General features: G+C 48.3%; 2 protein-coding genes across 2 annotated transcripts; one reads left to right on the forward strand and one right to left on the reverse strand.

Moving 5' to 3' along the window:
• Positions 1-267: 267 nt before the first annotated feature.
• Positions 268-9,679, forward strand: LOC133899301 (phenolic glucoside malonyltransferase 1-like). The gene is made up of 2 exons (XM_062340279.1): positions 268-1,278; positions 8,763-9,679. Exons 1-2 carry the CDS (start codon positions 592-594, stop codon positions 9,441-9,443), a joined length of 1,368 nt encoding a protein of 455 aa, XP_062196263.1. The 5' UTR covers positions 268-591; the 3' UTR covers positions 9,444-9,679.
• LOC133899302 (nuclear transcription factor Y subunit B-11-like) lies at positions 9,638-10,749 on the reverse strand. The gene has a single exon (XM_062340280.1). It carries the CDS (start codon positions 10,679-10,681, stop codon positions 9,899-9,901), a length of 783 nt encoding a protein of 260 aa, XP_062196264.1. The 5' UTR covers positions 10,682-10,749; the 3' UTR covers positions 9,638-9,898.
• Positions 10,750-10,898: the final 149 nt, after the last annotated feature.

The following is a 10,898-nucleotide window of genomic DNA, read 5'->3' on the forward strand; positions in this document are numbered from 1 at the left end:
AGTAGGCAAAACCTAGTTGTATTTGAAACTGGTACGCTGAAGACTGCCTGATGCAGTTGATGCTTGGGTAAGAGATGACGTCACAAGGGAACTCTTTTTTTTAAGGAAAAAAACAAACATGCATGGACAAGTACTATGTGGGCTTAGATGCAATTTTCCACTGATATAAGTATCTACGTAACGTGTACTTGTTGAATTCATGGCAATGTGAAATGTTCGACAATGGAGCAACACAAATCACTGTTCCGGTAGACGGCGACTGTGATTTACACTGAAATCGACTGTACTACCGCGCATTGTCAGCATCACGACACCAAGATGTCATGCCAAGAATTACAAGACTTTCTCTACCATACATGCGTGAAATTTCCATAAAAAAGATCACTCAAAAAAATATCACCCTGCAAAAGAAGGCAAACAGGTCGCCACCCCTCTGAGCAAGCACCTACATTTTCTTCCTTTCTTTACCTTGAGCTTGAATCCCTCGGCGCTCGACGATCTCTCAAGCTGAGCAAAATCAAAGGCGCCGGCGCCGCCACCCCCCGCCAAGCGCCCACCACTGCAACAACCTGTAGCTTGTTCCTCGCCGCCATGCCACTATCGGTCACGATCCTCGAGGAGGCCCGCGTCGCCGTGCCGGCCACTGCCGGGCTGCCGGCGGAGCCGATCCGGCTGTCCGCGCTGGACGCGCAGTGGGTCACGATCCCGCTCATCCAGCGCCTGCTCATCTTCGTCGACGGCGCCGGCAGCCGCGGCATCCCGCCTTTTGCGTCCGTCGTGGCCGCCCTCCGCCAGTCGCTGGCGGAGACTGTCGCGCGGTTCCTCCCGCTGGCGGGGAGGCTCGTGCACCTGCCGTCCACGGGCGACGCCGCAATCGACTGCACCGAGCGCGGCGTGGCCGGCGGGGTCAGGTTCATCGTCGCGGAGAGCGACGGCGCCGACGCGGCACGCCTCGCGGGGGACGCGGACCACGACGCGGAGGCGTTCGGTCGGCTCGTGCCCGTGCTCGATGCCGGCCAGCTCCCAGCGGAGACGATGGCCGCGCAGGTCACGCGGCTGCAGGGCGGGCTTGCTGTCAGCGTGGCGCTGCACCACGCCGTGGTCGACGGCCGGTCCGTATGGAGGTTCCTGGAGGCGTGGGCGGCGGCGTGCCGCGGGGAAGGGGACGCGGACGCGGCCGCCGCGCCGCCGACGTTCGACCGCGCGGCGATCAAGCTTCCCGGCGGCGAGGAGCTCGCTAGGAGCGTGCTGCGGCGGTACGCGCCCGATTTGCCAGTGGTACGTTCGCGTGTGCCTTGTCGGACTTGCCTTTCCCAGTTCCTTCTTGCGTTGGTCGCGCCATGCCCATGCGACGGTGAAGAAAGTAGGCGATTTTTTTTTTTTTGTTCATTTGTTTATCATTGAGGCGGGCCTTACTCAGACAGGAACATGGAGACCTTTTTTCCCTCGCTCTTTCTAGAGTTTCGCATAAAAAATTAGAAGTTTTCGACCCGCGCGAACGTGACAGTACCGACTAGTTTAGAGGAGTAGGTTAAGCTTCGGGTTCACCAGCGACGCCGGTGATTGGAATGAGGCTAGGGCGGTGAGGTGCTGTGAGACGACGGGGGCGGTAGGTGTGTGGTGGATAGGTTGGCAGTGAGGATGAGGATGATAGAGTGGTTAGTGTGGTAGCAAGCTGTGGTGTGATTTAGTTATAGGACGTAATCGAAGATAGTCGGAGGCAGGGTGGAGCGCCTCGGAAAAAAAAAGTTTTACCGAGAAGGAAAAAGAGAGGAGTGCCGCATGATACTGTTGAGAAATCGGGTGTAGTCCAGCGATCCCTCAAGAGAATAATTGTAAAAGGAGACACAAGCGTAGGGAAAAAGCTGGCTATTCTTTATTCATCTGTGTTTACAATGAGGGATACTGCCCCGTATATATAGTATCAAAAACCCTTAAGAGATAGAATCGAATCTTTCAAGAGATCGAGACGGGCCCACATTCAGTTGTGAAACTTCAGGTTTTCTAACACTCCCCCTTGGGCATTTCTCACGAAATGCATATGTCTCATCAAAACTCCCTAAAAACCCAGTGGAAAAAATTAGAAGAAAGAGTACATAGCTCGCGACATGGTCACACGAATTGTCTCATTAAAAATCTTGCCATGAGAAACTTTAGGAAAACTCATATAAGAGAAAAAGAGTATAATTCACCCAAATGCTTCAAATAATCTTCATGATTAACCTTGGGTACTTAATCTTCTTGACTAAGATTTAATTTTTCTTATCGGTGTTATGTGAAAATATCTCCCCCTGAACTGTGCAACTCTCTAAGTCTCATCATCCTAATGCCACGAACACATCTTTCAAAACTAGATGCAGGGAGAGACTTAGTGAACAGATCTGCAAGATTCTCACATGACTTGGTATGCATTACCTTTATTTCGTTCATTTTATGCAATTCATGAGCATAAAAGAACTTGGGGTTGATATGCTTCGTTAAGTTGCTTTTCACATATCCCGTTTGCACTTGTGCGACACATGCAGCATTATCTTCATAGATAATGGTAGGGGTGTTAGTAGTGTTTAAGCCACATGACTGCTGGACATGATTGATCACTCTTCTAAGCCATGCGCATTCTCGTGCGGCTTCATATAGAGCTATTATTTTTGAGTGGTTCGTCGAAGTAGATACAAGACTTTGCTTCGACGATTTCCAGGATATTGCAGTTCCACCATATAAGAAAACATAGCCAGTCTGTGATTTCGCTGTATGCGGGTCTGACAGATACCCAGCATCCACGTATCCAACAAGACTTAGATCCTGATTCTTTCTGTAGAACATGCCTAGATCTTTGCTACCTTGCAAGTAGCGCAGAATATCCTTCAAGCCCTTCCAGTCTCTTTTAGTAGGCTATGCACTGTACCGTGCAAGTAGGTTTACCGCAAATGCTATATCTGACCTAGTGCAATTAGCCAGATACATCAGTGCACCTATTGCACTTAAGTATGGGAATTCCGGTCCCAATACTTCCTCCCCCTCTTCTCTAGGTCTATAGGGATCTTGATCTGCTTGTAATGACCTTCCGACCATGGGGGTTTTAGCAGGAAATAATTTTTCAAAACCAAACCACTCTAACACCTTCTGAGTGTAGTTTGACTGATATACAAAGATCCCATCTTCCATATGCTCTAGCTGCAGGCCTAAGCAGAATTTGGTTTTACCCAAATCTTTCATTTCGAATTCAGACTTCATGTATGAACTTGCTTCTTCAATATCTTTTTCTGTACCGATAATATTCAGATCATCTACATATACAGATATTATGCAAAATCCATTCTGGGACCTTCTTATGAATACACAGGGGCAATCTGTGCTATTTGTGTAGCCTCGCTTTTCAAGAAATTCACTCAAATGATTGTACCACATTCTACCTGACTGTTTCAACCCATATAACGACTTCTTCAATTGTACGCTATAAAGGTGTCAATTTCCTCTATCCTGATTCGGCAATGGTATTCCTTCAGGTACCTTCATATAAATGTCCGAATCTAGGCTCCCATAAAGATATGCGGTCACAACATCCATCAACTTTATTTTCAACTCTAGGTTGACTGCCATCGAGATTAAATATCTAAAGGTAATTCCGCCCATCACCGGGGAATAAGTTTCTTCATAATCAACGCATGGTCATTGAGTGAAACCTTGTGCCACTAGTCGTGCTTTGTACCTCACAATTTTATTCCTTTCATTCCTCTTACGAACAAAAACCCACTTGTATCCCACTGGTTTGATGTGGGGAGGTGTGCGGCATACTGGCCAAAAAACCTCTCTTTTGTTCAGGGGCAACAGTTTAGCTGTTATTGCCTTCTGCCAGTCTTCCCAATCTGACCTCATTCTACATTTAGCGAGCGATGCAGGCTCAGGGTCATGATTTATGACTGTGGCAATTTTATTTGCGAAGTATGTGTCGACTATCGTGGTTGCTCTATTCCAGGATTCCCCTGAATTCACATAGTTTATTGCTATTTCATCATGGGCTGCACTTTCAGTGCTTCTTCATCTTGCTCTTCATGATTTGGGGCAAGGGCTTTTAGTTTACCAGCGTCGATTTTAGCGTGCGTATTTTCGCTGGTTTCTTCCTTCGTGGGAAGATTCAAATCTGGTATGCCTATTTTCTGAGGTTTCATACCATCGCCAGGTCTCAACTGGCTCCCCTTCTTTTTCCTTTGGGGCACTTTTGTGATCGGCTGTGGTAAGCTCTCATTTCCCACTTTCGCCGGACGTCTCCGGCTATTTGGGACTTGAGTAACCGGATTTCTTGTCCTTTTATTATTTTTCGGAGCTCCTAGGACAAGATGAGGGGTACCTTCTTTTGGTACTTCCACCCTCTCTGGTGCATTGCGTGCAGGCACATGCGACTTAGTCACGCTCTTCAAATCACAAAAAAGATCAGGCAGATTGTTTGCTAATTCCTGTAAGTCGATAATTTTTTGTACTTCATCATTTGCTTCACTAGTGCGAGGATCATGTGCCGCAATTCCTTCAGCCTGCCATATAATTTCCCGGCATTTCTCATCTAAGGGTTTATTTCCTTCCCCTAATGACGGAAAATTATTTTCATCAAAAATGCAATCAGCGAAGCGGGCCGTATGCAGATTTCCAGTTGCTGGTTCTATATATCGGATTATGGATGCAGTCTCATAACCGACATAGATTCCAACTCTCCGCAAAGGCCCCATAGCAGTCCGCTGTGGCGGCGGTATTGGCACATAAACCATACATCCAAATTTGCGTAAATGTGAAATCTTCATGATCATCCCTTGCACTAGTTGCATAGGTGAATAAATGTTATAGGAGGTGGGTCTGTAATTAATGATGGTAGCTGCATGCAAGACTGCATGTCCCCAACATGTAGCAGGCAAATTACAGTGCTGCAACAATGATCTAGCAATGAACTTTATTCTCTTGATTAGTGTTTTGGCTAGTCCATTCTGGGTGTGGACATGCGGTACAGAATGTTCAACTTTAATCCTCATGCCAGTGCAATAATCATCGAACGCTTTCGAAGTAAATTCTCCAGCGTTGTCCATCCTAATGGACTTCATTCGATGATCCGGAAAATTATTCCTGATTTGTATGATCTGCGAGATCAACTTTGCAAAGACGTGGTTACGGGTAGATAATAAACATACATGCGATCACTTCGAGAACGCGTCTATTAACACCATAAAGTACCAAAACGGGCCAGAAAGCGGCTGAATAGGACCACAGATATCCCCCTGGATTATGTCCAGGAATGCAGGGATTTCATCCTGTACCTTCAAGACAGATGATCTCACTATTAATTTCCCGGTAGCATATGCAGGGCATACAAAATCTTTATGATTCGGAAAATTCTTCACATTTATGCCATGACCTTGTGAGTTAATAATTATACTCCTCATCATTCTAAGACCAGGGTGACCTAATCTATCATGTCATAGAGAGAATAATTCCGCACTACGGAATATAGTCTTTAAGGTAGTGAACACTTCAGGTGCCCTAATATGGGTGTAGTACAAGCCACTGCTCATGGAGGGAAGTTTTTCTAATATTCTTTCTTCACTATCACGCTTAGTGATGTATAGGTACTCCCTATCATTTTCTTCACCAGTTTCTACATGGAAACCGTTAGCGAATGTCTTTAAAACTTAAGAGATTTCTTGTAGATTCAGGATACATCAATGCTTCTTCAATGTGCAAAGTAGTTCCCATAGGTAGTGTGATTGTGGCTCTTCCAGATCTAACTATGCATTTATCACTACCAATGACAGTCATCACTTTTCCAGAGCTATTTCTGATAGAATGGAAATACTTCTTTTATCTTAAGATTATATTTGTGGTTCCACTATCCACAATACACACTTCCTCCATGCGGGCGCCACACATATTCTATAAATAAAGCATTCAATCATTCACATACAAGAAAGCAGCACAAAGACTAAATACTTTATATATATATTATCGAAAAATTATTTGCAACTAAGTTCCGCTCTTCTAGAGCTTACATTTATTCAATCCTCCTAAATTCAGCAACTAAATAAATGGCTAATTACTCTAATTCTAGATAGAGTCTGCGAAACATCTGGCCACTTCATCTTCAATGGTTTTGTTTTCCGCTTCATTCATTTCGGCATCTACTATAGCAGTGAAAGAGGGCAAAGTGGAGGCCTCTGCATTATCCATTGGAAGGTCTTCCACTACCAGTTCTGAAGTGTTATCAACTTCCATGAGATATGCTTTCTCTTCAGAGACTGGTGCTTTGTCCACTTCCATCCCTACTGCTATGGTGAGGTGTACTTCTGGTAGATCATTCTTCTTCTTCCGGTATGCTTTCACAACATGCTTAAGTGCTTTGCAAATGCGGGACCAATGGCCCTAAACACCGCACTTAAAGCATGTCTGGTTTTGCTCACCATAAGGCTTGACTTCTTTCTTTGTCTTGCCGTTATTATCACTAGGCTTGACTTTGCCTGTCACCACTTTCTTTCCTCCCTTCTCCCGCTTCTTATTGCGGATCTTGCGCGCTTTGAAAGAGAGTTGATTGACTTATAGTTCACTACTTCTTCCTTGCGGCTGGGATAAGAAGTTCTTGTTTATGACTTCGTCATGAACTTCATTGAGTTGCAACACATCAATCAATTCTGAATACTTCTTGTAATTTGATTGACGGTGATTGCGTGCGGATTCTGCCGCATTAGGGTGGAAAGTATAGAGAGTTTTCTCAATTTTCTCCTCTTCTGTGATCTCTTTCCCACAGAGACACAGTAGTGTGCATATACGGTGCAGCACGGAGTTGTACTATTTGACATGCTTAAAGTCACAGAAACGGAGCCGGACCTATTCTTGCTCTGCTAGAGGCTTGATGATGTACTTAAGACGCTCAAAACGCTCCTTCAGTGCGTCCCATAGTGCCTTAGCGTTGGTCACTGCCATGTACTCATCCTTCAGAGTGGGAGATAGATGATGACGGAGGAAATGAAGTGCTTGATCATTCTCATCCTCCGTGGGAACTGTTGCACTACTTGTTCCCAGACCAATTGCAGCGCGGAGCCTCTTTGCTCCAAGTACGATCCGGACATCCGATGCCCAAGTGAGATAGTTGCGGCCATCAGCACTCAGCTCAGCGAACTCTTTGTTCGTGATGCCAGCCATCTATATTTTTTTTAATAACGCAAACATTACTACTAGTAAAGTTGCATCATGTTGCTAAATTGAATTGCTGTAATTTTCGATATTTTCTATGCTATTATGTGAATTTTACTGAATTTAAACGCATAACAGGCAATTTAAACAGCAAAAATAACATAGAAATAAATACATGCATAATGGCTAAAACATATGCAAGATTCAAATTTTAGAGTACTTTTATGCAGGAAAAAGTATTTTCAGGATTTTCTGCAAAGTTCATGAGTTTATACGCGAAATTTCAAGATTTACGTAATTTTTGAAACCACGTGATCTAATTTGCGAAATTTCTGCATACCTTTTTTTTTCTATTTCTAGTTGTGTGCTGCATGCACGTGGATAGGCATGACTTGTTGCATATTGCATGGATCATCACGACATCACGTGGAGATGGCCTGCTGGTGGATGCATGCAGCTTTTGCACAGAGGCATGGCCACAGGGACGGCAGGGCCCTCAGCCATGCGGAGCGGCAGGGGCGTGGCACACAACTGCCGGCCTGTAGGACTCTCGATTCCCGGCTACTGGTCGAGGACCGTACCACAAACAGCGCCAGAACGGCAGCGGTGGTACGCGGCCACACCGGCGATTAATGCTGTGATGACAACTCGCCATGCCTCACCAACAGATCAACACGACGGACCGGTGACCAAAATCCAAAGAACAGAAAAAAAACGGTGACGGAGTTCAACGCCGGCGCGGCAATACAGAGCCAGCGACACATCGGTTGAACTCAAGGAAATACGGATCGACGGCAGCACGCCACGCCGGCCGTTCAAACGCGGCTATTACATACCAATCGTGATTTAGCAAACATATCAATTCCATAAAACGATCTATTTGCTCAGCATACACATACTGTTCAAGCGATTCACTACGGTTCATACACTACGATTTCAGATCTATTTGACGCAAAACAGTAGTAACTAGGGTACGTATCAAATCGATCGTACCTTTTAATTCTTGTGAATAATTCATACCGCGTAGGGCATATAGGCTAGATCAAAGATCTGCCCGCTTGACGATGATGTCGATGCAGTGCAGATGGTTGTAGGCAGATTCGTTCCGCTAGCTTGATCTCCGGCAGAGCTTCGTGCTGATAACGTGTTGAGAAACCGCTACTACCAGGTGTAATCCAGCGATCCCTCAAGAGAATAATTGTAAAAGGAGACACAAACGTAAGGGAAAAGCTGGCTATTCTTTATTCATCTGTGTTTACAATGAGAGGTGCTGTCCCGTATATATAGTGCCAAAAACTTATAAAAATAAAATCAAATCTTTCAAAAGATCGAGACGGACCCATATTCAATTGTGAAACTTCAGGTTTCCTAACAGATACAAGTCGGACAGTCAACTAAATAAAATGGTATTTTCAGTCAGATGATAAATAGCCTATCCTTTTTTTCCCTTTCTTCTAGTGAAGAAAGCCCAGCGGTCCATTAATCAGGGCATCAGGGCCGGCCCATTATAGAATCGCGCAAGTCCCCCTCCCTCTGTTTTATCTTTTCGCTAACGACTTTCTTGGCGCGCGATTGGCGCCATTCCTCGCACGCAGGCCCCCATGGCGGCGTTGCTCGTCCACCCGATCCTCTTCCGCCGGACGTTCACCATCACCGCGCAGAAGATGCTCCGGCTGAAGCAGCGCATCGCCGACTTCTCGCCGGTGCAGCAGGCCGCCGCCATGCCGTCCAGCTTTGTCGCCGTCGCGGCGCTGGCGTGGGTGTCATTCGTCTGCGCCAAGCACCCGGACACCGTCTCCCCGGACGACGATGTCTACCTCTTCTTCTTCGCCGACTGCCGCGCGCGCCTGAACCCGCCCCCGGGGGAGCGCTACTTCGGGACGTGCATCACCGGGTGCCTCGCCAAGGCGACCGCGCGGGACCTCCTCGCGGAAAGCGGGGTGGCGCGCGCCGCGGCCGCAGTGGCGGAGGAGGTACGGCGCGCGGCGGAGGAGCCGCTGGCCATGTGGGAATGGATGGACATTCTGTCGTGGATACCCCTGGACCGGCTGGTGAACATGGCCGGGTCGACGAGGTTTCCGGCCTACGAGGCGGCCGACTTCGGGTGGGGTCCGCCCGGCAGGACGGAGCTGGTCACCATGCACCACAACGGGCAGGTAGTGCTCGTCGCCGGAAAGAAGGACGGCTCCGGCGCCGGAGCCGTGCAGGCGTCCGTGGCGATTGTCCCAGCGCACATGGAGGCGTTCAAGTCGCACTTCCTGAGCTACCTCGGCTGATGTCCAGTTCGAATTGGATCCATAAACATTGTTCTTCCATGGACATCGATCACGAGTTATCATGTTTCAAACGATTATCTGTCAGAAAATGTAATAAAGATCTGTCGTACATGCCAACAGAGATTGCAATTTGTTTTTCTTTTTTTGGAAATCAACAGAGAATGCAGTTGATATGTCACTCTTTTTACCCCTTTTATTAAGGACATCAGGACATACCACTCTCCAAAGCAATTTACCTCGTCGAACAGCTATCTTTCGTCGAGGCGATAAAGAGAAATATATTGAGTTTAAATTCAAATTAACTCATTAAACATTTGATGGAAAAGCAGAATCAAAATATTACTGCTGATCAACAACAGCAACAACGATTAATTAGTACGCAAATTAATTACGAAGCATTGCACAGGTGCAGCAGCACCATGCATCTGTCCCCGGCCTACACCTAGCTACGTCCTTCACCATTGCACGGCGCCGTGGAGGTGGCCGCCGAACCCCCTCTGCACGCCGCCGTTCTCCTCCTCGTCGCAGATGCCATCGAAATTCACCACCTTCGACCCGTCCACGCCGTACGGCTTCCCTGCCGTCGCCGCGTAGTACGACGTCCCTCCCCCCGCGCTGAACCCCACGCTGACCCCCATCATGAGCCCGACGTGCGCGTCGTGGCCACCGACGTCGCTGCCGCCGTCGTGGCCAGCGCGGTCACCGGCCCCGGGCGGCGCGAGGGTACCTGCAGGGAGCGGACCGCCACCGTGCGCGATGTCGTCAGCGGCGCCGTCACCGTGGTGCGCGCCGGCGCCGAGGACGGCAGCCTTCTCGCCCTCGGCCTCGCGGTAGCGGTTGAGGTACGACTTGAGCGGGCCGACGTAGGCCTCGAAGCCCAGCGTTGTCATGGCCCAGAGCAGGTCGTCGCCGTTGATGGTCTTGCGCTTCTCGCGCTGGCACTTGTCTGAGGCCTCGCCGGTGACGAAGCTGATGAACTCGGAGACGCACTCCTGCACCGTTTCTTTGGCCTCCTTGGAGATCTTGGCGTTGGCCGGCAGCGACCGCTTCATGATGCGTGACACGTTCGCGATCGGCAGGAACCGGTCCTGCTCCTTGGCCGGCGAGTCGCCACCGCCGTACCCCGCGCTGCTTCCGCACCCGGCCGCCGCCGCGGCGCCGGACTCGTTGTCCGACGGCGGGCTTCCCACCGGGCTTAGCAGGTGGCCCTGCTGCCCATAACCCTTCCTGCTCCTCATGTCTAGTACAACAGCTGCTGTATGAGAGAGATAGAGAGAGAGATCATCAGAGGGATTATGGGAGTTTGGGGGTGGACTCCATGTCCTTTTAAAGTTGGAAAGGAGGGAAGCGAGGTAGGAGAGATGCCAGTGGAAGGACGGCATTGATGCCGACACAAAGCAAACACAACATTACTATATGTTCATTGCAAAATTCTTGCTCTCCTAGGTAGCTCAT

This window comes from Phragmites australis, chromosome 18 (assembly GCF_958298935.1).
Source record: "Phragmites australis chromosome 18, lpPhrAust1.1, whole genome shotgun sequence".
In the NCBI taxonomy this organism is placed as follows: Eukaryota; Viridiplantae; Streptophyta; class Magnoliopsida; order Poales; family Poaceae; genus Phragmites; species Phragmites australis.